The 27557-nt window shown below is 53.0% G+C and overlaps 10 protein-coding genes across 10 annotated transcripts; 7 read left to right on the top strand and 3 right to left on the bottom strand.

The window, feature by feature from the left end:
• Positions 1-333: 333 nt before the first annotated feature.
• On the bottom strand, positions 334-1068 carry MAA_03148 (uncharacterized protein; the record flags this gene model as incomplete). Its single annotated transcript, XM_007821146.1, has 1 exon — positions 334-1068. One exon carries the CDS (start codon positions 1066-1068, stop codon positions 334-336), a length of 735 nt encoding a protein of 244 aa, XP_007819337.1.
• A 1577-nt stretch (positions 1069-2645) lies between these two features.
• Positions 2646-5306, top strand: MAA_03147 (uncharacterized protein; the record flags this gene model as incomplete). Its single annotated transcript, XM_007821145.1, has 5 exons — positions 2646-3062; positions 3129-3836; positions 3889-3995; positions 4050-4212; positions 4272-5306. 5 exons carry the CDS (start codon positions 2646-2648, stop codon positions 5304-5306), a joined length of 2430 nt encoding a protein of 809 aa, XP_007819336.1.
• A 682-nt stretch (positions 5307-5988) lies between these two features.
• MAA_03146 (Cytochrome d ubiquinol oxidase, 14kDa subunit) lies at positions 5989-6637 on the bottom strand (the record flags this gene model as incomplete). Its single annotated transcript, XM_007821144.1, has 3 exons — positions 5989-6084; positions 6141-6303; positions 6522-6637. The coding sequence occupies 3 exons, from the start codon at positions 6635-6637 to the stop codon at positions 5989-5991; spliced, it is 375 nt and encodes a 124-aa protein (XP_007819335.1).
• A 2281-nt stretch (positions 6638-8918) lies between these two features.
• MAA_03145 (Mitochondrial substrate/solute carrier) lies at positions 8919-10121 on the top strand (the record flags this gene model as incomplete). Its single annotated transcript, XM_007821143.1, has 2 exons — positions 8919-9279; positions 9352-10121. The coding sequence occupies 2 exons, from the start codon at positions 8919-8921 to the stop codon at positions 10119-10121; spliced, it is 1131 nt and encodes a 376-aa protein (XP_007819334.1).
• Positions 10122-11952: 1831 nt separating this feature from the next.
• MAA_03144 (Thioredoxin-like fold protein) lies at positions 11953-12719 on the top strand (the record flags this gene model as incomplete). Its single annotated transcript, XM_007821142.1, has 2 exons — positions 11953-12304; positions 12406-12719. 2 exons carry the CDS (start codon positions 11953-11955, stop codon positions 12717-12719), a joined length of 666 nt encoding a protein of 221 aa, XP_007819333.1.
• Positions 12720-13487: 768 nt separating this feature from the next.
• Positions 13488-14124, top strand: MAA_03143 (NADH-ubiquinone oxidoreductase; the record flags this gene model as incomplete). Its single annotated transcript, XM_007821141.1, has 2 exons — positions 13488-13541; positions 13642-14124. 2 exons carry the CDS (start codon positions 13488-13490, stop codon positions 14122-14124), a joined length of 537 nt encoding a protein of 178 aa, XP_007819332.1.
• Positions 14125-14456: 332 nt separating this feature from the next.
• On the bottom strand, positions 14457-14906 carry MAA_03142 (DUF1715 domain-containing protein; the record flags this gene model as incomplete). Its single annotated transcript, XM_007821140.1, has 1 exon — positions 14457-14906. One exon carries the CDS (start codon positions 14904-14906, stop codon positions 14457-14459), a length of 450 nt encoding a protein of 149 aa, XP_007819331.1.
• Positions 14907-15664: 758 nt separating this feature from the next.
• Positions 15665-17599, top strand: MAA_03141 (methionyl-tRNA synthetase; the record flags this gene model as incomplete). The annotated part of the gene is made up of 1 exon (XM_007821139.1): positions 15665-17599. The coding sequence occupies one exon, from the start codon at positions 15665-15667 to the stop codon at positions 17597-17599; it is 1935 nt and encodes a 644-aa protein (XP_007819330.1).
• Positions 17600-18578: 979 nt separating this feature from the next.
• MAA_03140 (GCN5-related N-acetyltransferase (GNAT) domain protein) lies at positions 18579-19359 on the top strand (the record flags this gene model as incomplete). Its single annotated transcript, XM_007821138.1, has 2 exons — positions 18579-18891; positions 18989-19359. The coding sequence occupies 2 exons, from the start codon at positions 18579-18581 to the stop codon at positions 19357-19359; spliced, it is 684 nt and encodes a 227-aa protein (XP_007819329.1).
• A 3526-nt stretch (positions 19360-22885) lies between these two features.
• On the top strand, positions 22886-23350 carry MAA_11133 (uncharacterized protein; the record flags this gene model as incomplete). The annotated part of the gene is made up of 2 exons (XM_011413099.1): positions 22886-23170; positions 23225-23350. The coding sequence occupies 2 exons, from the start codon at positions 22886-22888 to the stop codon at positions 23348-23350; spliced, it is 411 nt and encodes a 136-aa protein (XP_011411401.1).
• Positions 23351-27557: the final 4207 nt, after the last annotated feature.

The following is a 27557-nucleotide window of genomic DNA, read 5'->3' as shown; positions in this document are numbered from 1 at the left end:
CTTTATTAATACAGGGGATTGCTAAAGACATTTGCAGGAGATTGTAACCACTCTTAGAGAGACTTGGCATTACAAGACATTTTATGGGAAAAGAGAGTACTTCTCTTACTTTGTATACTTTATATAATCGTCATCTCCCATTGGCTCACAACCTCCCTGTAATGTCACGCCCATTGCAGGACGTATCTAGACATGTGGTTTCAAATAAATACGAGCGGATTCCATTTCTATATTTCTTACGGTAGATATCATCTCCCGCAAGTAAATGCAGAGTTGGTCTCCGTCCCCGATCCAGAACAACCAGAGCGGGTCCCATCAACGATGCATCCGTCATCAACTCGGTCCATGCCACTCGCGCCAAACTTGCCCATCTCCATCTCCAAAGCCATGTAGGAAAAGCGGCACAACCATCTCCTCATGTCGAAGAACTTCCTCATCACCGGCGCAGCACGCGGGATCGGCCGCGGCCTCGCCCGCCACCTCCTCGCCTCCCGCCACCGCGTGTTCCTCGTCGACGTCGACGCCCGCGAGCTCGAGCACACGGCGGGCATGCTGTCGAAGGCGCACGCCGGCGACACGTTTTCCACGTGCGTGGCCGACCTCTGCTCCCCGGGCGCCATCACCCTCGCCGCCCAACACGCGCGGTCCTTCTTCGCCGGCCGCCTGGACTGCCTGGTCAACAATGCCGCTTACACGGGGGGCGTGGGCGGCCTGGCCCTCCGGGACATGACGCTGGAGGAGTGGAATAAGAGCATCCAGACGAATCTCACGGCGCCGATGCTCATGACGCAGGCCTGTCTGGACATGTTGGTCGTGGCGGGAGGGTGCGTGATTCACGTGTCCTCCACGAGGGCGGTGATGAGCGAGCCCGATAACGAGGCGTACTCGGCTACAAAGGCTGGGCTTTTGGGGCTGACGCAGAGCATGGCGGTTTCGCTGGGCGGAAAGGGCGTGAGGGTTAATGCGATTCTGCCGGGCTGGATACACGTTGGGGACGAGTGCAGAGAGGCGGATGAGAATGGGGTAGGGTGGCAGGATGGGCTGAGCGAGGAGGATATGAGGTGGCATTTGACGGGGAGGGTTGGCAAGGTGGACGATGTTGCAAGGGCAGTTGCGTATTTGGTTGATGCGCAGGGGGTGAGTGGCGTGGAGATGGTGGTTGACGGCGGAGTGACTAGGAAGATGGTGTATCCGGAGTAGGTTTCTGGTGATGCTTGAGCAGACGTGTTGTTTGGGGATGGATTGTGGTCACGGAGAGCCGGGTGTGCTGCCGGTCGGGTGAGGGAGCTCGAGTTGATGGATGATGATGGACGCGGTATATCTTCGCCTTGGGATGTGAGTTGCAACATCGGTTAACTCGGGCTCGCAATTCACCTTGGCATGACGGCTTTCACTTTTCGGCTGCTTGGCCTGAGTATTCCGATGCTCTTACGTGTCACTAACAGAGTAGGCGGCAGAGAGTAGTTGACCAGTCAAGCTACCTCACTCATCAGGCTATTGCTACAAGATGCCACGGCATATTAGCGTAGGCTTTGAACTAGGAAAATATATGTTGTTGTGACCTCAACTGCCAAAAATGCAAGCCCGCGGATATCACGAGCCCCATAGGATTCATTGTGTAACGAGTAGTTGCAATATCTCATACGCAAGGTTTTCCTGTATTCAGTGAAGGTAACAAAAAACAGGGAGACATGCAGGTCTCAGCATTCAGACACAATCCCAGGGTATATCTCTTCACCAAGGCAACTTCCAATGCGTCGCGACATCAATCCGTCGCGGGGCTCGTCGACTAGAATCGCTCGGTGGGTTCGTTGCAGCCATCACAATTGAAAGTTATTTTACTGTGTCGGCCTCGCATTAGGTCAGAAGCGTTTGTCAAAAGAATTCGTAAGATGATAATTAATCTGATTGTTAACAAGGTTCTCTTCTCGTAGAAAATACATTCGGAGCAAGAGAAGTAGAAAAATCACGTGAGGCTATCCCCGGCTTTTGTGGCTGTCCCTTGTTTCTGTGGCTGACTAAGTGGCTCGTCCACTTACTCGCTGACGGGTAATTATTCGGAGCTGCTAAGTGTCTCGACTCAAACTTTGCGGTGTCTCGCATCAGCTTCTGCCTCGGTTCACAAGTTCCCAAACTCCCTCACCTTCGGATCGCAATCGTCTGTTTGTACCTGCTGCTGTTCAACTGCGGCCCAGGCCATTGTTCCGGTACGTCATCCCAGGCACCATTTCCAGTTTGGCTGCCACCCACGTCAGTCACGCGTGGAACGAGTGTGCCGTGGCATCGTTTTCTTTTCCTCTGAAAGGAGTTGAGGGATGGAGCATAAGAAAGCTCTATTTCGGTTGAAGAGTTGGCGACTAAAGTCAAAAAAAAATATACTCGGGCGTCGCTAAACGCCTTGTCTTCTCTGTGTCACCTAGCTGATGAGCCTTGCTCTTTCGCATTTAAGCAGCACCGCGCACCTCTTCGACATCATGCGAACCGCTTAACTAGTTCCGACCGCATTACAGGCCTTGGCATAAAGACTTCTTTTGAGGCAAAGCGCCGTTCACGCAGTCGCAGCCCTCGCGGGTTACCGTCGGACCACCAGGAACCATATTATGCCGCGACACCATCAACACACGGGCCCAATATATCCGAATTACATGTCTTATGCGCCGCAGCAACAGTATTATGGCATGCCTCCGCAATACCCCGGCGGGGGTGTGCCATCACCGACCTACGCTCCCTACCAGACGTATGGAAGATCACCGCCCGCCATGCATCAATACATTCCCATGGTAGGCGTCAGCGTCCCTCCGAACTATCCGCGCCCAAATCAACAGTCACCGAATCTCGCGACGCCATATCGGCCTCCTCCAGCACCTGCTCCGATCCCGCCGCAGACCCCGTCATCGACTCATTCATCACAGACGCTTCCCCCCCAGACGCCTCCCACTCCACAAACTGCTCAACGGGATCCTTCTCAATCACAACCTCGACCACAACCTACCGAAGCGCCACAGCCAACGGGGCCAAGGAAGCCTGTCGTGGTGCTGAAGCAGCAGCCTTTTCGGCCTCCTGTAAGTCGTGCCAATGTAGGCCGGGTATGGCGCAATTTTCTGTGAGCTAACAATCACCGAAACCAGCTTCCTTGGTTCTCCAGGCCTGATGCTCTCTTTCCTCAACGTTCTCGCCGGTCCCGAACAAAAAGAAGGCTCCTTCCCCTCAACGAGCAACCCATTTCATTTCTCATTGAACAACGCGAAGGTGTTACCGATTCAACCGATGCTGCTGCATCCAAAGCAGTTCCTACAGAGGCTGAACCACCTGCAAGCGAGGCGGCCGAGTCCGACTCTAAGCCTGCTGTAGGAGCCCATACTAGTCAGTCCCCAACCGCATCTTGTGATGCGACTCCCGCTCTCTCCGAAACAGCACACGAGGAAGGTCGCGGTCAAAAGACGAACGGCCACAGCGCCAACAGCGCCCCAAATGGGGAGGGGTCTTCTCAGAGTGACAAAAGTGCCATGGCCGAGGATGTTAAGGCGACAGACGAACGGGCTATTGCGCCGGCTCCTCCGGTAAAGGCTGCACCAACCAGCTGGGCAAACCTCTTTGCGAAGCCGGCCGCCCAGAACGTGGCAACCCTGAACAGTATTAGCACTACTACATCGGTCAATGGCGATGCAGTCGAGGCTGCTACAGTTCCCGATATGCCTGGGTCAAAATTCTCCCAGGCCAACAGGAGTCTCTTAGGGGAAGCCATCCGATCCTTCAAGGTCGACCGCACTGAAAAGGCTACGTTGATTGAGCCTCGTGGTCTCGTTAACACGGGCAACATGTGTTATATGAATTCTGTATGTCCTCATTCAGAGTCACACCAATTGCTGACTACTAACCATTGTCTAGGTGTTGCAAGTGCTCATGTTTTGTGCTCCTTTCTACGACTTTCTCGATCAAGTAAGCAAAAGGGCTGCTCACAGCTTCAAGAGTGAAACACCTCTGGTAGATGCAATGTAAGCCAGATTTCGGCCCCTCGGCTCTTATCAGATTCTAACATGAATAAAAAGGGTCATGTTTTTGCAGGAGTTCAAGGTTCTTGCATCTGCGTCGTCTTCTAAGCAGCTTCGCAGCACTTTGAAGTCTCAGGTTTTTGAGCTATACGGCGAGCCCTTTACTCCAGAATTCGTTTACGAAGCCATAAGGCAGCTTCCACGATTTGCCAGCATGAGAGTACGTATAGCTCCAATTGCGAGGATATCCACGTTGATATCTATGCTAACACATACCAGCGTGGTCACCAGCAAGATGCTGAGGAATTCCTTGGCTTCCTACTTCAGTCCCTGGATGACGAATGCACTCTTGTTATGAACAAGTCCTTTCCCGGTGAAACAGAACAAGTTCCAGACGAGAAGTCTATTGACCACGAAGCTGCCGCGCCTTCAGGAGACTGGCTTGAGGTTGGCCGCAAGCAGAAAGCCGCCGTCAGTCGATCATCGGGATCAAACACCTCCTCACCCATAACGAAGATCTTTGGTGGACTGTTGCGATCCGAATTCCGGGTCCCGGGGCTCAAGGATTCTATTACTACAGAGCCATACCAACCGCTACAACTGGACATTGGATCGCCCGATGTACGGAATGTCGTGGATGCCCTGAGAGGGCTTACCAGGCCCGAGCGCCTCCAAGGAGATTTCAATTCCCCTCGGGGCAAGGATGTACTGGCCACAAAACAGGTCTTTATTGAATCTTTGCCGCCAGTTCTCATCCTGCACCTCAAACGTTTCCAGTTCGATGCCACAGCCAACGGCACCATCAAGATTTGGAAGAAGATCGGATACCCCTTGGAGCTTGAAATTCCGCGTGAGGCGCTTTCCAGACAGCGCCGTCAAAACATTGGCGACGGGCCTTTGCCCCGGTATAAACTAATTAGTGTTGTGTACCATCATGGAAAGAACGCCAGCGGCGGCCACTACACAGTTGATGTGCGTCGGCAAGACGGCCAAGAGTGGATTCGCATGGACGACACCGTACTCCAGCGGATCCGCAGCGAAGAGGTTGCCAGAATTGGAGCCGAGGAAGAGGTCAAGGATACCCGCAAAGAGCAGAACTCATCCGCGAGTGCCTCAGCCAACCGCTTTGGCGCAATAGATGACGAAGACTCCGGGGACAAGGATGGCTGGAAGCAGGTCACAACTTCCGCCAGCGGAGGCAAGAGATGGAGCAGCGTAGTCAATAGCGCCAACGCACCCTCACAAGACAAACAGGTCAAGGACAACATCAAAGACAACAAGGTGGCGTACTTGTTGTTCTATCAGCGCATGTAAGATTTGGGACTAGAATTCTTGAACTTGTTGGGGGAAGAAGTGGACTGTGTCATATTAATAAGAGAAATGAGGGGCATTATTACATAGCACACTGCAGTGTACAACAGAAGAATTAAGCATCATTACTACCAGTGCCCTTTAAATCAGTTTCAGACTTTGTGTGCACGGAAGCACGGGGAGTCTATGATCAGGGGCTTGCAAGTGATGCCGCAAAAGGGTACTTGATGATTGCTTTATGTATTTGAGCTGCAGTCAGAGGCAAAAAGCACCTAGGTATTTAACCAGGTCAAGCACCTACCTACACCCACTGTAGGTAGTCATCGCGCTCTATTCTATGGTACACTGTAGCATATCAGTGTATGCTTCTTGATGGGCGAATCGATTCCACCATTGACTGTAGGTAGCATTTTATGCTACTCCCAAGTCCATTCTCCCGCACCGCCTCTCGTCGGACAACCAGTGGGACGGAAAAAGATACATGTGAGAAGTTGTATATTGCACTAGGCGATTTGCCGCGTTTCCTTTACATTTAGGCACGTCTATCCACTAACAACTAATTCCGGTAAGCGTACACTCGACAGTCAAGTCTGTTGATCGTCGCGCAAAACTTGCTCGCGCAGTATTGCCAATCGTCCCCGTATTCCCTCTTTTTTTTTTGCCCTTCCACATCCTAACCACCCCCTTAGTGTCGCTTCGCGACGGTCATTGAGTCAAGGGCATCCTTCTCGGCAAGCTCGGTCTCGACCTGGGCGATGATGTCGCGCAGGTAGGGCGTATCCTGTCGTTTGTTAGCGGACCTACGTCCCCCAATGCAAGGAGGGGGGGTAGACGCACCTCCTCGGGCTTTGTCCACTGGTCCTTGGGGAGCAGTTTGTGCTGGTAGCTGCACTGGACGGAGCGGCGGATGCGGTAGATGCGGTCGTACGACTCCTTGGGTGACAGGCGCTTGAGGGCAATCTGGGTGGATTCGCGCTCTTCCTCGACGAGATCGTCGTATCTGCGTCGTGCTGGGGTTAGCTAGGTCCTTGTACTCGCGGCGGCAGTTTGACGGTCTGCGGTGCCCATTGGAGGCCATTGGTGCGAAACGCCGTCCTCTTGCTGGCCCCGATCTGTTGCTGGGACATGTCCGTCGTGCGGGAGCGAGATTGGGGGGGCCAGAAGGTGCGGGCTTGCTGGGAGTCGGGAGTCGGGATGTGTTGGGGGTGTGTTGCGTACCTCAGGCCGAGCTTCTTGTATCCGGCAGCATTGGCGTACCAGTTGGCGGCGGGCATGACCATGTTGGCCAGCCAGGGGCGGCGGAGGATGAAGGGAGCCAGAGAGTAGCCGCTCATGATGGGCAATGGGGCTGGTTGACTGTGGGAAGGAGTCGGAGTGTGAGATATAGAGGTGAGGTGAGTGAGATCTGGGCTGTCCTTTTTTACCCGGGATGCGTGAAATGCGGCGACGATGATTGGGGGGAGCCGTTCGGAATGTCACGTGATTGATGAGCTCCCGGGAGAGAAACGGTGGCTTTGCACGTGATGGGAAGATGGGGCGTTTATTACGGACGCTTTTCCGTTGTGCCTGGCGTCATGCCAGGTTTGGCGTCGCGGGAAGCAGATTTATAAAATACCGCGAGGGTAGATGGATATTTCTTTTTTTTATTGTCTTTTTCTCTTTCTTTCTTTTTTTATTTACTTGGGGATTTATGCCCTTGGAGTCCCTGTTTCAATCGTGTTCCAATCATGTCCTAGATAGTGTTGGGCCATCATTCCTTGAAACCTCAGGTAGCAACTTTCGGGTATAATCGTCAGAACATGGTGGTCGCAACACCTTGGAATCAGATGATTTCACTGACAAGAACGGTGCCTGAAAGCACAGGAGCTAAATTTGATCACTGCCCTTGTGAGTGCTACACTGCAGGACAATGCCAAGTACGCAGCCGAGGCATGCTCTGCAACTGGCTGCTCCCAGCGTTGACACCAGACGTGCGCCCTGCACCTGGGGCATGGCATTCCTTGCACGCGCTCAGCTTTCGGCAACTGAACAAGAAAGAGAGGCCTTTGTCCCATGTCTATGTTGGACCGTCGACGGTTCCCACGGGATCCGCCTTACCGTAGCTCCGAACCCATTCCCAGGGTTCAGGGCGCCGTCGCTCCTTGTTTTGTACCCACGTGAGCCGAAGACCTTAAAGCTACGAGGATGCCTTTACCGAGTTCGAAGCGGCGTGGTGGCCAGCACGCGACGTTGCTGCACGATGATGCAGGATTGAGTAATGGACACCAGACTGATAAGGCCACCCGCTCCTCCATACAGGGACAGGGTCGTTGTGTAAAGATGCCAACTGGTCAGATGGTGCTGGTGTCTTGGATCATGGGCTGCAGCCAGACGCCAAGGTGGGATGAGAGAACGGCTGGCAAACACTGCTCAATCTCAAACAAGCATCACCGCCTCCACGTCGCCTCCGCTGTTCGGCGTTGGTAAATATTCCGCGACGACAATGCGCTCTCGGCGTACGGAGTATCTGGACGCATGAGGGGATGCCAGCATGTACATACACATGCGCACGGCGACGGCGTAGCATCAAGAAGGCCAATTGATATCGAGCACATGCTGTGACTGGCAAGCGCTGGCGGTTGACGAGCCTTAATGATGGGATGCTGGTACGGAGTAACTGCTCCATGCATGTGTCTGGCTGGTCCATCCAGCATTGAACATTTGGAGTACTCGGGGCTCCGTACAGGCCGCGCCGCGGGCACTGGGGCGCAACTCCGTCCAGGTCCGTTAGCGGCCTGCAGCCCTCCAAATGTTAGCGATCTCGTCATTCGTCATGTCTCTCCGCTCCACCAGGTTTAGTGCCCACATTTTTCCTCACTCTGGGCCCTGACCTCACCTTGACAATCTACCACACTCCAACTCTCCTCCTCTCCCGTACACTTACCACCCATACCACCGCGAAAAACCGCCTACTTGTCGTCGCTTCCTGTCGCCAGTCTCCCGAGCTTGCACGACCATTCACTTGGTCCCTTGCATTGTCCGAGTTCCTCTCCACGTCTGAAAAAGGCCAATGGCCGCGGCTGTTCGCTAGGTGGGATACGGTCTCTGCGAGTGGGAGCGTTTCGGTGCGTTCCCCGCAGTATCCGCCAGTCCCTTTCAACCGGCATCGGCTCGAATGATTCAAGCGATTCAAGCGCGGTGCTCTCGATTATAAAGCAGCGACATTGCCTGCTGCTATTCTCCTTTTCAAAATCACAGCGACGCCCCGCGGCGCCGTCGAACCTGGCCCGGCCTGGTCGGCCTGTGATTTCCCAGCAACCCCGACACTTGTTGGACACACACAACGCGCAACTCCCACCGCTCGGGGAGGGGGACTTTGAGCCTTGCCAAGTTGGACGAGATCCAGGCCTCGGCCCCCAATATCCACCCCGAGTCGGGCTACGCTTCTCATCGATATTCTCGCCGCGCCGTGTGCCCTAGTCCCGAGTACAAACGCCCGGCAGTGAGGTTTCAGATAGCCATTTCACCGCCGCCACACGAAGGGGCATGTCTCACGACCAATCCGCCCAACCAGGCAGGGCTTCCCCGTCACCAGAACATGCAACAGCCTCATATCGACCCTCGGCCGATTTTCCAATGCACCACGCCGGGCCGACCCCGTTTCAGAAATGGGCCGCCTCTGCCTCCGACTCGCAGTTCAACGCCGTGGCCGGTGCCGTGGGCGGATTCACCTCCGGAGTCATCACTTGTCCCCTTGACGTCATCAAGACGAAGCTTCAGGCGCAGGGTGTGTATAGAGTGCTGCAAGATGGGCGGCACGTCGGACAACCGAGGATGTATAATGGTCTGAGTGGCACGGCCAGTGTGATTTGGAGGGAGGAGGGCATTCGGGGCATGTATCGTGGTCTGGGTCCCATTGTCATGGGATACTTGCCTACCTGGGCAGTTTGGTTTACCGTCTATAACAAGAGCAAGGTCTGGATGGCCCAGTACTCTAGTAGGTTCTCCCGCTCGTCCCATGGTCGAACGGCCCGATTCCGTGGGTTGTCCTTTACTGACATGATTGCAGATAACACACATCTGATCAACTTCTGGTCTTCCATCATTGCTGGCGCCAGTAGCACCATTGTCACCAATCCGATATGGGTTATTAAAACACGGCTCATGTCACAGAGCCACTCTCCTGCCCGAGACCATGCACATTATATGTTTCCGAAGCCTGGCAACACCCCGACTGCCAGACCGACGCTGAACCACCCCTGGCACTATCGATCTACGCTTGACGCTGCTCGCAAAATGTACACGTCCGAGGGGCTAGTATCGTTCTACTCCGGCCTCACGCCTGCACTCCTCGGATTGACCCACGTGGCCGTTCAGTTTCCTACGTATGAATATCTCAAGACCCAGTTCACAGGCCAGGGGATGGGTGAGGGTGCAGGAGAAGCACACTGGTTCGGCATTCTCTCAGCATCGGTGCTCTCCAAGATCCTGGCCAGCAGCGCCACTTATCCGCATGAAGTTATCCGAACTCGACTACAAACCCAACGGCGGCCAGTAGCCGGTGAACAGTTTCTACAAGGGCTGGGCATCGCCGCACCAGACCCGGCCAAGGACCCCACAGTCGACGGCCGCAAATACCGCGGCATTGTCATGACGTTTCGAACGATCCTTCGGGAGGAGGGTTGGAGGGCGTTCTACGCCGGCTTGGGGACCAACATGATGCGTGCTGTGCCCGCGGCCACCGTCACAATGTTGACATACGAATACGTCATGAGATTCCTCCACCGAGCAAAGGAAGAGGGCAGGGCCAAGATGCACATGCACAAAAGCCAATCATGAGTGGGCAGTGAGGCGGAATTTGCGTCGCCAAAAGTTCACATGGAGCCCTCACCGCTGACCCGGAAAAAACACCTCATCTTTCTTTTTTATAACACATACATGCTATATATACATATTTATCAGAGGACGTGGCTGCTTGATACTACGAGCAAAGCCCGAGATACCCCCACATGGAGACGGTTGTAGCTATAGACGAACCTGGTTTATGGAGTGGAAATCTATCCGCCTGTTATTTTTTTTTTTTGACCATTTGGTCACAATACGCCTTCGTCCGGACGCGCTTGCTCTTTATTCTAGACTTTAAGCAAGGAGAGCGATGGAAGAGTGTTGAGAGACTGAGGGGCATGCATGAGAGGAGCATGGAAATATCGCAAGACCATCAAGGGGAACATGAAGGCGGAGTGGGCAGGGCATGGTGTAGCATTACCTGTACATACATGGCGTGGGAGTTTTTTTTTTAATACAGCCACATCTCGGGTTCTATGTGTTGTGCATTTACATTTGGGCCTTGCATCTATATGTGCTATCTCCGACCCGACTCCCTCCTGGCGGCTCTGATGGATGACCTCGTGTACCTACATCGGTCAGTCGAGTACAAATGTGCGTGGTCATGCCCCGGGGGCGCCTACACGAATAAGAGGCTTGCCATGGTGAATGCGGCGACGGGCGCCATGAATTTCTACCAAGCGTAAGGATGATGTGCGCGCATGTTTTTGTTTGCTGGCATTGGGGAGGGTGGCGGTTGGATCAGGGCAGGGTTGGACGTACGCGAGGGTCCATGCCGTGAATCGAGGATCTGGGCGTGCTCGCTACTGGCGATGGACAAGGCAGAGCGTGCCCGTGGTAGATTTGACAATGGCGTCGGTTGATCTGATCGGGATGACGGTGGGTGGTGCAAGTCTCTGTTCAGGGATTTGCGAAACGGCAAGGTGCGAGTACTGGATGCTGTTTTTTTGGAGGGCTTTGTTTACCCGGTGTTTATAAGCTCGTTTTAGTTACAAACGGGTCTGGTGGCATAAGATGGCCACGGTCGCCTGGAAAACGACAGGCGCAGGCGTTGAACTTGGCTGTGCGAACAGTGAAAGGGGGACGTTGAACAAAAAAAATCACTCCAAGGCCTGGGGGTCGAACCCGGAGCTCGCACCAGGCAAGCGCCGGGTAGCAGTCGAGCACACATATTTATATAGTCAACTGGTGTGGATGCCGGTGGCCCAAGCTCCCTGCAGGCCTCACCCACAAGCACGTCACATCACGTCGGCCCGGATTGGAGCTCGACTTTGCAAGCTTCCCCGACCAACCAGAATAACCGGCCACAGGGGCTGGCGGTCCAGAACACTTCAACCCGATGCCTCCTCCAGCAGCCCAGATGCACGCATGTGCGAAAGGTGAAGCGGACAGGGAAAATTGAAAGGGGCAGCGCTGGAGAGGGCAAAAAGACCATGGGCTCTGCGTCCAGCGTGCCGGGGGCTGTTCCAGTGTTCAATGTTCGATGTCGCTTGGCCACCAGACGGAGGTGCTCCGCCCAGCGCACGCGCACCCGACATCAATGATTGACCAGACGGCCTGTGCCGCCCGCCGCCCTCTGTGGTGTTGTGTGGTGTCGGTTCAATGTTGTGCTGTGTCAATGTCTGGTTTCGGTTGCTCTGCCACGTCCTTTGCGACAAAGTGCGCTCTCTTGTCGCGCCGATAAGACCTGGCGCAAGCTGGATTCTCTCCCATCCGGCCCCCTTTTACCCTTCAAACTTCTCTCACACCTCTGCCGCCCTCCCACGCCATTTGCTCTTGTTTGAATTTGAAGCCAGCGTCGCCAGCCTTGCAGAGAGCCACCACCATGCCCGTCGAACTGCGCAAACGCAAGGCACCGCAGCCACCGCCTGCCCCGGCGCCGGCTGCAAAGAAGGCCACCAAGCCTGGCAGGCCGGCCAAGTCCAAGAAGCCAGAGCCCGCGGCCAAGAAGGAAGACGAGAAGCCCGCTGCTCCTGCTGCTGCTGCTGCTGCCTCTCCTCCTCCCACTGCTGCGCCGTCGAGCAAAAAAGTCGCCGTCGGCCAAGTCATTGACCTGGATGGTTTCGGCGGAGAGATCCAGACCAACGACGGCGAAACGACCACGTTGAAGAAGCTGCTCGAGGAGAGCGGGAGCGGCGTTGTCCTGTTCACCTACCCCAAGGCCTCGACGCCGGGATGTAAGTTTTTTTTTTTTTTTTTTTGGCTCCTCATCGCATTCCGTTTGCGCGCGTCACCCTCTCATGTACATGTTGGCGGGGCGCTGATGTATCAAAACCAGGCACAAACCAGGTCTGCCTCTTCCGCGACTCCTACGCCCCTCTCACCGCCGACGGCCTCGCCATCTACGGCCTCAGTGCAGACTCGCCCAAGGCCAATACCACGTTCAAGGAGAAGCAGAAGCTCCCGTACCCGCTGCTGTGTGATCCGCAGGCCACTCTCATCGCCGCCATTGGGCTCAAGAAGCAGCCCAAGGGTACGCAGCGCGGTGTGTTTGTGGTTGACAAGAAGGGCAAGGTGCTTGTTGCCCAGCCGGGCAGTCCTGCCGGGACCGTGGACAAGGTCAAGGCTTTGGTGGAGGAGTTGAAGAAGTAATTACCCTTTTTGTTTTTGTTCATGGTGCGCTTTGGGTCTTGACTTTGGTTGGCGATCTCGCGGGTTGGATGACACGGTTTTTGTAATCACGGAGGTACGGGTCTTACCTATGAGACCTTGCTTTAGGAAGCTATTGAGGCAGACGCGAGGTCTTGCGGGTAGTTTGGTTTGCGGGCGCCAACTTGCAGTTGCATCAGGGTTCTTGTTATAGGAAGAGGGGAAAGGAATCACGGATTGCCAATGAGCGCAGAACTTATTACTATCAAATATGTTGTGTGCGGCCATTTGAGTTTTGGAGTGAGTCACTTGCACGCAACCTGTGTTTTGCCGCCATGTAGCGGTTTTGCTGGCGCGCAGCCATGAATCTTAACTCCATATCGTGTTTCCCTTGGTACTTCCCATATCGCGGTTCTCTGGTCACGACGAGTAGGCACATGGTGCTTGTACAAGTACGCCCTGCCTATGCAATGCTGGCATGAATATTGTTTGGCGTCTAACGATCGAGAGACTCCCAACTGAAGCTCATCAACATATCAAGGGAACCCGCCCGATAGCTTGTTGATCTGGGAGCACCTTATTTGAGTCGAGATCGAGTCCCAGCCAGTCCCGTGAATAAATGCGACGGAATTGGTATAGGGTAAGCCGTCTCGGCAAAACACCGGCCCCAAGCCGACACCCAATGATCACGACCGCATATCCAACCTCAAAACGCTCGTCTATCCGTCAACCCCATCCCAGCGACCGCACTCAATCTGTCGCAACGTCACAATGTCGGCTCAAGCGGTGGCCAAGGCTGCCGGAGGCGTCGTCTCCATCGCCAAGGTATGCTCCAATGCCGACCACAAATCATGCCACCCAATCAATTGGTCCCTCCGACCATGCTAACACCACCGTCTGCTCGCGATAGAAACAAACCGTCCAGTCCACCGGAGTGTGGGAATCCATCCGCAAGGCCCTCTCCATTGACGCCAACCGCTCCAACGGCGTGCCGCTGAACCCGTACTTCCGCAACCCTCCACCCGGCAGCAACGACCCCATGGCCTACGACGACCCCGTCACCGTGCCGGCCGGCGACATCGCCGACAACCCCTACTGGAAGCGCGACCACCGCCGCCACTACCCCAAGCTGAGCGTCATGAACCAGGCCGACGTGGCTAGCCTGCTGACGATTGGGAGCGCCGCCGCACCCAAGGTTGATCTGATTGGCGAGGCGGGCGAGAAGCAGCTCGTCGCGGCGAAGCAGGAGGGCGAGACGGGTCTGGCCAAGTGTCTCGAGAAGACGAGCGGCAAGGACGTCTTTGTGGACGGCCTGCCGCCGCTGCCTAGCGGCCAGAGCCTCGCGTCGGGCTCGTGGAAGGTGTACAAGTATGAGCTGACGGAGGAGAATACATATCCCCAGGGGTGAGTGTTACCGGAGCGATGTACGTTCCTTGTAGGAAGAGAGTGATTCGCTAACTGCCCCTAGCTACCCTTGCCGGACTTTTATATAGATGGTGTCTGGGGGCTGGAAGGGGCGCGATGACTTGTACATACGACATGTAGCACGGCGAGGCCATAGAACTGGTTCTCCTTTGTGATGAGAATTCAAAAAACGCTTTCTACACATTTTTAAACTATTGTAGCGGATGAATCCAAGACTAGTTTTTTCATTAAAAGATATGCCGCCGCGCCGTGTATTCCGTACATTATTTTATCCCACGCCAGGTGGTCACGCAACCGAAAGTATGAATCGTGCCTTCACGAGGCCATCCTCTCGACGACCTTGGCCTTTCCCTGGGCTCTCTTGACCCGGTCGTCGAAATCCTGAACCGCCTCGTCTGTATTTTCTGTCGACAACGTGTCCGGCTCCACTAGGGAGTACACCATTCTCACATTCTTCTCTAGCCTGGCATTGTTCGGCAGCGAGGGCAATGCGCATGTCTTCTTGTCCTCCTGCGTGTCCGAGCACCCGCCCCCTTCTGCTGGGCTCTGTTTCGCCCGGGGCGGTATTCTGTTGGCCCATACGATGGCTCGGCTGGCTAGGCGGCCACTCTCGAGGAACTTGTCGAAACCCTGCTGCATGCCGAAGGAGCGGCCCTCCATGCGGCCTGCTTTTTCGCCGTCGGCAAGGCCCTGGCTGTAGCCTCGTTGGTAAAAGTTGTCTTCGAGATTGAGAACATCGTCGAAGGGGTCTGGTGTGGAAGGCATGCTCTTGGGATATGGGGGGAAGGGTGGTGGAAGTGGTGGTGAGACCAGGGTGGCGATGACAAAGATTGAGGTCGTATATTGTAGGTGGTCAGGGTAGGGAGTCTGACTCAGTGGGGCTTTTGGGTTTGGGGGATATCAGATTGACGTCTTCTCTGTTGGCAAGGGTCCCTCGATTAGAGGTGCACTAACGGAGTAAAAGCCGGGCAATCTTGATGTATAATGGGTGAGAGAACACTGGACGCTATCTGGTGTTTACTTGAGCATAGAGTGTATTTCCGTGCAGGCTTGGAGAGTCATTGGCCTGGCACTGCGAGGTTCTGTGAGCTTTCACATGAAAATGCGGCGGGGAGGAAAGCTGGGAGGAAAGCAGTCGAGGCCCATGGTTTGATTCCAATGCTTGAAAAACGGCAGACCGACGACTAGAGATGGTCCCTTACAATGTTGTCGCACATGTCATTCATGACATCCAGGGCGCTCCATGAACCCTGCATGTCAAAGCGAGATCGCGTGGCTGCCCCTCCTTCAATCGGAGGAGGGGCTGGGTTTTCCGCACCAAAAATTTGACCCCTCCATTTCCACGTCGCGCAGAGCCCAGACCTCACGTCGGATGACTCAGTCAGTAGTTACGTGCTTTGCCTCCTCCTACGTGCTCGAATATTTAACAATCGCCACACCCCATTGCCATTGAGAGCGACAAGCCGCATTTCCTCGCCCATACAACCTGCCACAGAAAGATTTTGGGGACGAAAAGAATTGACATGCCGGTTGATAATCCCATCCTGCCCGTCGAGGGCAAGAGGAACATCCTTGTCACCAGTGCTCTGCCCTATGTCAACAATGTCCCTCATCTGGGCAACATTGTGGGCAGCGTGCTAAGTGCCGATGTCTTCTCGCGATATAGCAAGCTTCGCGATCGCCCGACCCTCTACATCTGCGGAACAGACGAGTACGGCACTGCCACGGAGACGAAAGCGCTGGAGACGGGCCAGACCCCCCAGCAGCTGTGTGACGAGTTCCACGTCAAGCACAAGGAGGTCTACGACTGGTTTGAGATTGGCTTCGATCACTTCGGCCGCACCACCACCCAGAAGCAGACAGAGATTGTCCAGGACATTTTCTTAAAACTACATGAGAACGGATTCCTGGAGGAACGTACCACGACGCAGCCGTACTGTGAGAAGCATGATGGCTACCTGGCCGATCGATTCGTCGAGGGAACCTGTCCCAAGTGTGGCTATGATGATGCCAGAGGTGACCAGTGCGACAAGTGCGGAGGGCTTTTGGACCCCTTTGAGTTGATCAACCCCCGGTGCAAGGTTGATGGCGCTCAACCCATCCCTCGCGACACCAAGCACATCTTTTTGAAGCTCGACATGCTTCAGTCCGATATCGAAAAGTGGTTTGAGGAGGCGCACAAGAAGTACGGATGGCCGCAGAATGGCGTCGGCATTACCCAGTCTTGGTTGACCAAGGGCCTCGAGGGCCGCAGTATCACCAGAGATCTGAAGTGGGGTGTCCCTATCCCGCTGCCTGGGTATGAGAAAAAGGTCATCTACGTGTGGTTCGACGCCTGTATCGGATACCCCTCCATCACGGCCAACTACACGGATGAGTGGGAGAAGTGGTGGAAGAACCCAGACAACGTTACGCTGTACCAGTTCATGGGCAAGGACAATGTGCCCTTCCACACTGTCATTTTCCCTGGTTCAGAAATCGGAACCGGCTACAAGTGGACCATGCTAAACCATCTGTCAACTACCGAGTACCTCAACTACGAGAACGGCAAATTCTCCAAGTCGAGAGGTGTCGGCGTGTTTGGAAACCAGGTGAAGGATATCGGCATCTCTCCGTCCGTCTGGAGATACTACCTCTTGTCAAACCGTCCCGAATCTGGAGACACTCAGTTTGAGTGGCAGAACTTTGTCCTCGCCAACAACAGCGAGCTGCTCGCCAACTTTGGCAATTTTGTCAACCGTATTGTCAAGTTTGTCAATGCCAAATGCGACGGCACCGTTCCCGAATTCTCCGCCACCTATACCGACGATACTTTCGACTTTGCCGGCTGGATCCTTCGGATCAATGCCCTCCTGTCCGAGTATGTCGACCTCATGGAGAAGGTCCACATTCGTGCCGGTGTGAAGAAGCTCATGGAGATTAGCACCGAGGGCAACATGTTGCTGCAGTACAGACTGGACAACACCAACTTGGTTGAGAAGCCCGAGAGAACCAAGACTGTGATTGGTCTCGCCCTCAACCTGTGCCACCTGCTGGCTTCTCTTGCCTCGCCGTACATGCCCTCGACATCAGAGTCTATCTGCAAACAGCTAAACACCACTCTTGCTTTCATCCCTGACGTCTGGGACCCTGAGATTCTCAAGCCTGGCCACAAGATTGGCAAAGCTGCGTACCTATTTACTCGTATCGACGAGAAGAAGGTTGCCGAATGGAAGACGGCGTATGGAGGCAGTGCCGAGTCTCGTGCTGCGGAAGAGGCCGCCAAGAGGAAGAAGCAGGAGGAAAAGGAGAAAAAGAAGGCGAGAAAGGCGGCCAAGGCTGCGGGGGGCGCCCAGGCCACAACTGGCGAAAACTCGACGTCAAAGGAGGAGAAGAAGAAAGAGGATGGAGCTGCTGTGCCTCCTGCTGCGGGTGATACGAAGGACTTGCCTATCCGGGTCAAGCCTGACGGGCAGTAGACAAAGATTAGAGTTTAGACGGTGTTGTATGATGTGTGGTTATGCGAGATGCCATTTTGGAAGGGCTATGGTCTGGGGACGGCGGCGACGGCATGAAAGGCTTTTGGAATGAGGCATGAAGCGAGAGGGCATGGCTGGCGTAGTACAGAGATATAGCAATCATGTCATAGTGATAGACTTGGTGTGCCAAAGAGAAACGATTTTTCTTTTCTTCTTCTTTTAAAGCAATGACTACACCAATTTAGAGTGAAATGTTTGTCGTGGGTGGACGGTGGCGCCTTGGCTAGAAAGTGCAAAATGCGACTACCTTGGAAAGTGGCATCTACAAAGTGCACTAAATTAAAATAGTGCACACTAAAATATAGGAAAAATACATTCCCAATCTACTATGCTTACTGTAGATTAGCCACGAGTTAAAAAAAACTTACTCAAGGCACGCTATTACAGTGCACTGTTTTTTACATGTCGATATATAGGAACATTGAAAGCTTATATATAACCCCTAACTTAATTCGGAGAGCGCTTACTACTATATATGTAAAAGTATAAAGTATTTCAATTATAGCAATGAAAGTATATTTTTATTATATTATTTGAGTAAGTAAATTGTTTCAAAAAACGCTATTATACACCAAGTATTGTAAAGCAAGAATACAGCAATTTCTTTTCTTTCCTTTCCTTTTCATCCGTTGGCGGCTTTTGTTTCTCGCCAAGGGTGCCACCGCAAGACCGAGTTCGCGGCCCCACATATCCCACCACCGCCTCCACGAGGGGCAACAACTCCCCAAGCTCCGGCGTCGTGTGCCATCTACAACTCCAAAAAAAACTTCGTCACACCACCCGCAGACACACCCGCGCACCGTCGGCCATCGCCTCAATCGATCTTGCGCGCGCCACTTCTCCCCCGATACTCTCGCCCTCCACGGTCACAGCGCATCTCCTCCCTTTTGGAACAACCAGGGCCAACAGAGCGTCCACAATGGACATCCGTGTCCTCAGCAGCGCGGACCTCCCGCTCATCCAGCACGCCAACCTGGAGAACCTCCCCGAAAACTACTTCCTCAAATACTACCTGTACCATGCGCTGTCATGGCCGCAACTAAGCTACGTCGCCGTGGACATGAGCCGGCCGCCCAAGGGGCCCTACGACTACCCCAAGATTGTGGGCTACGTGCTGGCCAAGATGGAGGAGGAGCCGACCGACGGCGTGCAGCACGGCCACATCACGAGCTTGAGCGTCATGAGGACACACCGGCGGCTGGGCATTGCGGAGAAGCTCATGAGGCAGAGCCGTATGTTGTCTTGGGCCTTGAACCCCGTCTCTGCTGGGACCTTTGGCTTTGCGCAGTTTCTTTTGCGAGGACTCGGCTAACATGTAACGTGGTGCAGAACAGGCAATGGTCGAGACCTTCCAGGCAAAGTACGTCTCGCTGCACGTGCGCGTCTCCAACGTCGCCGCTCGCCATCTGTACGAGGACACGCTGGGCTTCAAGAACGAAAAGGTGGAGGCAAAGTACTACGCTGACGGGGAAGATGCGTTTTGCATGCGTCTGGACCTGGACGAGATTAAGAAGCAGATTGATGACGCGGAGAGGGAGACCAACGGCACGGACGGGGTGGACGAGGGCGAGGCCGTGGGCGAGGTTGGGCGGGATCCGGCGAAGAACAAGGATGACAAGGAGGGGAGGAAGATCAAGGTCGCGGTGGGGAGGAGTTTAGGTGTAGGCGCGTTGGTGGAGAAGGATGAGAGCAAGCATTAGAATCTGGGGTGTGAGATGGTTGAATGGGCCGAGGATAGATATACCGGTGCATGAGATGAATGGCTTTCTCACTAAGTGGATAGATAAAATACGAGTGCAACCAAGGTGCTATGGATAGTTGGCCAGTGTGGGAGACGGTATACATTGGCAATGGGCTTGAAGTTGTGGTTCGGCGCGGTAATGCGACCAAGTCGGCTTGGACTGATGCCGCGATTCACTCGGCCCAACCTGTGATAAAGGGAAGACGAGACCTGTTGTTCTTTCACAAACACAAGGGACTACGATATTTCGGCACCTATCTGGCTCTTTGTGGTGTCTGCCTGGGGACTAGAAGCGCGGACTACACCTGGCGATATATATGAATCTATAAGTATACATGCAGGACTCACTTTGGACTACTTTGGATATATATAGGTGTGCTTATAGACTAATGAAGCCTCGATAGATGTGTCTGAAGGAATTTCTTCCTCCGGCTTGCCGTGCTTTGTGTTAAGCGTGGCAGCGGCCATTTCACATCGTGCCGCTTCGTGATACTAGCTTGACACAGTCTTACGATAAACTTTTTTGTTTCTTTTTTTTATAAAAAAGAGAACGCCTAATTCCCTCCACCCCAGCCAAGTCCAAGCGTGACACGCCGCGTTTGTGACTTCATCGCTTGCTTCAGGGGGCACATCTCACTCCGAGCGTTATTGTTTCAGACCTCTTTCATCATGTTGTTCCAGCAAATGTCGTCAGCTGCTTGGTGTTATCCCACCACAAAGGATATCTTGCCACACGAGGGCTCTTTGAAACAATGTCAAGAATGGCTTTGGGAGAAGACACTGGGGGGCGGGCGAAGCAGGGTACTACCGGGACGATCGGGTCCCGACTCTTTCTTGCAGGATACGACCTCTTTGATGGGACCGACTCCTGGAATATGGGGTCGTGTGGCCATGGAGGTAAAAAGACCTGGCTTTGGATGTGCCATGAAAAGGGGGACGCTTGGATCGCTGGGACGTTTCGCAACCGGGCCGCCCCCGTCATGGACCAACTCTCCCTGTGACCTGACAAAGCGGACGGAGCTTGTTGACACGGTGTTTTGGACGAGTTTGCGGGAATGTACGTCCCAGTAGCTGCAGGTCCAGGGAGCTCGTGCACTTGGTATGGCGACACGGAGCGCTTGGGCTTCCCTACGTGCGGGCCTGGATGCATAATGGGCCTGGTGACAGGTCATAAGAGCAAGATATTGCTGAACAGATGTCCTGTCCCCCTTTGTATGTATGTGTGTTCGCGCTCCCCTGGTCTGGGATGTGTGTAGATGACCACTGACCTTGGTCAATGTGTTGGTAGTCTCTGGGAACTCGGTGGTCGAGAGGGCTGCAGGCATAAAAGAGAGGCCTTAGGCCTTTTGCTCTCCTTTTCTCCTGTCTGGTCTGAGCATCTCGTGTCACCATCTCCATCACTCCATCATAGTCTACAAAATCATCATGTCCTCAGACATTCCCCCCCAAACCAAGCCTGCCCAGAGGACGAACACGACCGATATATCTGCGCTTCGCACAACCAACGAAGTCTAATAGAAAAATAATTCGGAGCGCCCCGATACGGATATGCTACACCCAGGGCGACACCATTACAACAATGTGAGGCGAGCGGACTTTTTATCCATGGCCCGGCGCCAAACTTATTCATCGGGCCGGCTCCGACGCCAAAAGCCTTTACCCTCTTGATATACCAAACTTCCGTCATTTCCGCCTCATACCAAGGGGTTCTTATCGGGGAAGACGAAGAACGACATGCATGGCCCAAGGTTCCCCTTATCCTGGCTTGCTAGGAGGCCTACTCGAGGCGGAACAAGGGCCAAATTTCGCCGTCAAGACGGGAGACTGGACAATACCATGTATATCAACGTAGATATTTGCTGCAGCATACCTGTGAGTACTACTACAAGCTAATTTGCCATGCGCACAAAGAACCAGTAACAATAGAAGCGTGATTCCGGCTACGCCGACACATTCGGCATCTTTTGGCACGCTCGCGAGCACGAGGATGATGCTCCGACCGGAGGAAAGCATCTACGAGAATATATGAGAGAGCAGGAAGAGGCTTCTAGAAGGTGTAGAGCCGTCTGTGGATGGACCTAGACACAAGCACCGCCAGCCAGCGTGAGCAGCGGAAACTCTATCCACGGAAATGTGACTGTTCCTTTCGTCTTGAGCGAGCAACCTAGGCGGACGGGATTGCCTACATGGCGTCTAGTTCGATATCATGGAAGATATGGACGAGGGACTTCATCTCCGACGCCGAAAGCTCGGTACGCAAACTTGGACATGCGCGCGAGCACGAGGGTGATGCTTCGACCGGAGAGCGTCTACGAGAATACATGAGGGAAAAGGAACCGCCTTCTTATCCAACTAGAACCGTACCTGGACGGGCTGTTATTGACAATAGCCCGGGTTCCGTGACTGGCGACGTAAATGGAGCATCTTGTCCAAGTTGAACAACTGGACAAATGCTGGCTTCATCACGGCTCGAGAACCTGCGTCCTGGGATCATTTGCAAAGAAAATAAACAAGGAATTTGATTGGGAATTTGTAAATGGCTACATTTTTTAGAATAGTTGACATTTTTATTTTTATTTTTTATTTTTGACTTGTCATTCTGTCTGCCATTTACTTGCTTCTGACTCCATCGCTGCACTTGAACTTGCCCTGATTTCCATCCCAACCACATCGACATGCAATCAGAATATGAACAACTTAATAGTCTCCATGTGAAGTACTTTTTCGGCCGGAATGGTCTGTACGTGCCTTGATTTGAGCAGCGTAGCTGCGCCCATGCCTTCAGGCCGTCAGCACCATGCATCGTCGCCTTGTCGAAATTCTGATATGTCATTCTGTCATTTTCGCTTTCGTCTTCCAAGCGCCCATCAGATGAACACAGATTGATTACCTTGAAGTCAGGGAGACGCCTTGGGCACGCGGAGAGCAAAACAAGGCTGCGTAGACTGAAATCCGACAGGTCACTATGCAGATGATCACCCGGCGTGCCGTCCGTTTGTGTTCCTTGGGAGTTTTGTTTCTAGAACAGGATTTCTGTGAAGATGGAGTAGTAGCTGCTTATGCATGATTGAGTCAGAAGATTCACAGCTGCAGGCAGGATACGGCCCGGTTCCTCGGCCCGTATGAACAAGACAAGGACAAGACAGGAACAAGAACAAGTCTGCCAGAACACTCTCCAATCCCCTCTTTTATGCAAGGCTTTCATGGCTGTCAGCAGGTTTCAGGGTTTGCTATGAATATACCTTTGTCGTTGTCTATGAACTTCTGCTCAAAAACTTCTGGTACGTTGCCTGAGTTCTGTTCAGGTTTTATTGCGGCACTTGCAACTATAAATGTCCTCCTCACCCGCCGACCTCCTCGGGTTTTTTTCTCATCATCATCGCCATTGTTGTATGATCAACACCTTTTTCTTATTGAGAAACCCCTTGCCTCACGTGGCTTATCCCAAGACATCAAGACATACACGAGCATCAACAACCGGCATCATGAGCAACAAAAGCCCTGTTTCTGTTGAAGAAGTATCGGATGAGGTTTTAAAGGATCACCTCGCCGGCTCCTGGGTGGAGTTGAAGATAGAGAACTGGAAAGAAGAAGGTTGTATTGCCCTTGCAAATGTCGGCCTAGAAGATCCAACGAAGTTATGGAACGACATCAAGCATGTTTTGGGTGGGCGTTATGGAGAAAAGAGTGTGCATCCCAAGATTCTTAAAACTGAGGGTGAAGAATGCTTATTTGTCGTCATTAATGAAAAGGATTATGACGATGGCCGTGTACGTATCCTCTTCATGCCGGGGTGAATCAAACCGATCCTAACCTTCAAATAGACCCCTCTCGCCCAGCAAATCATGAAGAAAACCAGGGCTATCGATCTTGAATTCTTAGAGGAACCGGCCGTGGGTAAAGCCCTCGTCAAGTGTGAGAATCAATTCAATAAATGGTTCTCTATTTAGCCGAATCGGTCTGGTGCTACGCAACGCGACTCGTGTGTGTCCCTCATCGAGTTCACGACTCTTTGCTCGATCACGATACCTCACGCGATTTATCGCCATGAATGATGGACCTGGGCCGCCAATACCGAAAGAAGACCGACAACCTGATACCTGACGTTGGTTTATCACGCACCACGAGTCTTGTTGCACATGCAATGTTTTCATGCTGTATGGTTGCATTCCGGAAGACACGAAACAAAACGATACGATGATGTGTCAAGGGCGGGATGGTGTTGGAACTGGAGACGGAGTTTACTTGGAAGGAAATAGGACAAGAACTGCAACTGCAGTGCGCTGGATTTATTGTTTCATTGGTTTTGGATTGGTTTTTGTTTTGTGTTTCAATCTTTTTGCAATGTTGGATAATAAGGGTTGTGAGTGCGATTTTACTTGCACTATACGAAGGACGCTGTTGAGGATTTCTTTTGTCAGTTTTTAGCTAGCACTTCAAGAGGAAGATGCCCTCACATTTCTCACAGTCCGTCAATGATGCCTGTTGATATGAGGTTGCGCGCCATCTTCAGAGTCTATACTTTCTCCATCACAAAACGCTCTAATCTAATAGCAGCTATACCCCTTTATATTTCCGTTGACATGCTCTCTTTCTGATTGTAGTTGTAAACATCATCTCATGTTTACCTTGTGGAAACCCATACAACATGCACTCAGGTGCTATAGATCCGATTTAGTCTCAGTTGACAATGTGGTTATTGTCTGGCTTTTTGGCCGAGCCGCATCTTAACAACCCTGGCGTTTAAGAAAAATCGGACATGTCTAGCTGAGGTCAACAAATCACGTGTAAGACTTGATCAATCCCAGAAACAAGAATTGACCAGGAATAAGTTATAGCTAGAAGAAACTTGATAGTCTATTCGATCCTGTTTTGTCTCGTATTCTGTGACAAGGGCTTAATAGGGCTTGGAGCTAATGACTCGATTCCAAGATAATCTCGTAGCATGTCAAACGTCCTTGGTTTTCTGGAGCAGGGTAGGGATAAGTGACTACTATATATACACAAAAATAACAGCAGTTCCCAAGGTTTCCACCGGGTTATGTGTTCAGTTCTGTGTAGCCTCGAGGTCCTCTGTCGGCGATGCCCCTTTGTTGGGCTTTATTGTTGGATCCTAACCGTGCAACATGTTGAGGCGGAGCTCCTCCATGTCCTTTAGCTCCCATATGAGAATCCAGGAGTCTCTTGTTGCATCTTGAACCGTCCCAAGCCATTCCACCTGCTCCATCATGGTCTCCTATCTTGCCCTTTGCGGTTGTAATCGACCTCGGACAGACGATCCGCGAGTAGAGACTCTCGGAGACTTGATCTCGTGGAAGCTGACCCAGAATCCGCCCCGTCCTGGCACAACACGATAAATCGTCACCCGTGCCTTACAATTGAACCCCAACGTTTCCTGCTCAGCCAGGTCCAACATTGGTATCGCGAATGGATCGTCTTTCCCAATGTCACGATCCCGCCGGATCCACCGTCGCATGATTAGTGTCGATGGAATGAAACTTTATGCTTGCTTGCCGACTTTGAGACGAACCTACCTCCTGAACAGCCGGGGCCACCATGGCCTCAAGTCGCCCATCCAAGTCTGTTGAAACAAAGAACTGGGGAGCGGTAGTGTACTCTCCGCATTCGTTGGAGTCGAAACGTGGTCAAGCCATGGTGGCCTTTAAGCCACCAGGCGCAAAACTCCAAGAAGACGCCTCCGAGAGACCAGACGTCGTGCTTTGGGGAGTGTTAATTCTTTGCTTTAGACAAGGAGCAAAATAATCGAATCTGTACCCGAGAATAGTACTGACCGGCATCAAATGTTTTGTATCATGAGAATGAAAGCCGGCTAGCCCCAAGCCCCCTAGCATCATGAAGTCAACATCTTAACCGTAGGACAAGAACCAGAAGATTATATTTTTTGAACAGACATCCCCATGCCTTGGCTAGATTCTCAGATTTTCGGAGTCTTGATTAGATTGCACTGCTCCTCCTACATTGTGTCAGGCCCGTGAATTCGCTGGACAACCCGGGCCGCACCTAAATATCGCGTAGCTGCCCATCTGCCCAAGTAGATTTGGCGGCTGTGCACTGGTGTTTCCGGATTTTCCTTGCAGGATTCTCCGTGATTGGCGTCTGCCCGTTTGAAAGGAGGTAGGCGTCATCCTCACGCTTAAAACTAGAGGGTGTCTAATGAGATGCCTTTCCTTTCCTTTCCTTTGGGACTGGTGAGGAAATCTTGTCCAAAGCCAGCTGTTTTTCTTCAGAACTTCTTTCAGGGCAAAGATTACAGCTTGGTGGAAGTTCTTGCCGGCCTTTATAAAGCTGACTTTTGGCCCATCTCTTGCCACATCCAAGTGTGGAACAAGCAGCATTTTTTGATATTCGTGAAATAGCGCCAGCTGATTTCAAGCCCGGCATTTTCCGAGATTGCCGCCAGGCTCCCTCGGTTTGCTTTCTGGGTGCTGGGGAGCGGAAAGCAGGAGGACGGGACCAGTGAGAGTCAGGGAGTCCTCAACGAGCAAAGTCTTGGAAAAAGCCTCAAGCGGCCCATGTATATTAGAATGGCAAGAATTCCTTGCTAAACACTGGTCTCCTAGACCTTGGACCACAGCAGCTCATCTGTATCTTGGCTATACTTTTCCTTCATCAACGCCGTCATGGCTGTCGTCGAATACTTTCAACACAATTTTACTACCAATCTCGCGTATTGGGATCGCCGAGTCAGTTCCTTAAAATCAGGGCAGAGTAATCCATTATGGACAGAATTTTCCATAGCTCATGACTCTCCGTCATCACACTCAACTACGAGCAATTTACAATACAGCTCTCCTCCCCCCGCTCCGCCGTTTTGCCGCCTGGGTGGCAACCGTCGGAACTGGCAAGTCTCAAAATGTCGACTTCCCCCCTTTATATGCAGGCCCCCGTTGCCTGTGAGAGCGCGACGAGCCATCACCCAACCCATCCGCTCCCTCTTGGGCGGTTTAAAACACTAGCTCCTGGCGTCCTGATTCGATGGCGCGTACAGAAATAAATTAGGGGCGGGGAGAGCCACCAGCTTCATGCGTGGTCCCCATGATGCGATCTAATTGGGAAGCGGTCGTCCGTTTCGGAGCAAACAAGGATATGGACGGGTGCGAATGACACGGCCGCACGGCCCCAGGCGCTTGCCTAAACGGGACTGCGGGTCCATTTATCCACCGGACCACCGCGGCGTGGCTCGGCGTGGGGTGGCATCATCTCATCTCCCTTCCGGGTTCCACTTGGCTGGGCGTTGGAAATTTGACACATGGAGTTGGCCGAATGACGGTCGCGGTCCAAAGTCTGGTAGCATGAGTGTGTATATTAAAGCAACCTGGCCCTGTTTCAAAACCCTCCGAGTATCCCACGGTGGCGCGCGACTTGCGAGGGACCGAAGGGAGTGGTCTGCGATGAGGCCACAAGAGCTTCATCATGAGGTGAGATTATTGGTGCAGTATTCGTGATGTGGTGCCTCACACGTCTGGTGACGGTGCGGGCCCAACACAATGACATGCTTCCATTCCCATCTCAACTCGTCTTATGGTAGCTCATTTTACCCTTATCCACGTCCATGTAAAACCTGTTCTTGCATGTACAATTCTATTCCCTTGTTGCAGAAAACGGCTGTCTTGGCAACGAGGTGCTACGGGGCGGGGTTGTTGACCTACCAGACGGACGGGCCTGGACCGGGCTTACACCGGCTATTTACATTTCAGGTGAGAGGGGATTTACCGAGGAGAAAGGGGACAAGTTTACCATACCATGACTTCCGGTGATGCTTATGTCAGGCGCAGCCAGGGCAAGAGCTCAGCTGGGAAGGCGCACCCGCTCGCGGAGCAGGTTCTCGGTGGTGGGGCCTGGTGGGCTGTCGCAGTGTCAAAAGTGCAAAGGTGGGGGTTCTCCAGCTGCCCTAGAGCTCAACGTTCATTGCCCGCACCTTCCTCGTAAGGAATTAACTACGAGTTTGGCACTCCGTACCTTGATAGGCTGGCTGGGACTGCCGTGGTGATCATGTGTGGTGCTTAATTTATGCCGTCATCTACCATTCAAATCATGTGACGAATCCCCGGACGTGCTCTTCTATGTACGGAGTAAAAAATAAAGATCGACAACAGGCTGTTTATTGATCTCACGTTACATTCGTGACGTGTGGTG

Source organism: Metarhizium robertsii (assembly GCF_000187425.2).
Source record: "Metarhizium robertsii ARSEF 23 chromosome Unknown MAA_Scf_4, whole genome shotgun sequence".
Lineage (NCBI taxonomy): Eukaryota > Fungi > Ascomycota > Sordariomycetes > Hypocreales > Clavicipitaceae > Metarhizium > Metarhizium robertsii.
Note: the sequence above shows the minus strand (reverse complement) of the source record. Positions and strands in the feature narration are given on the sequence as shown.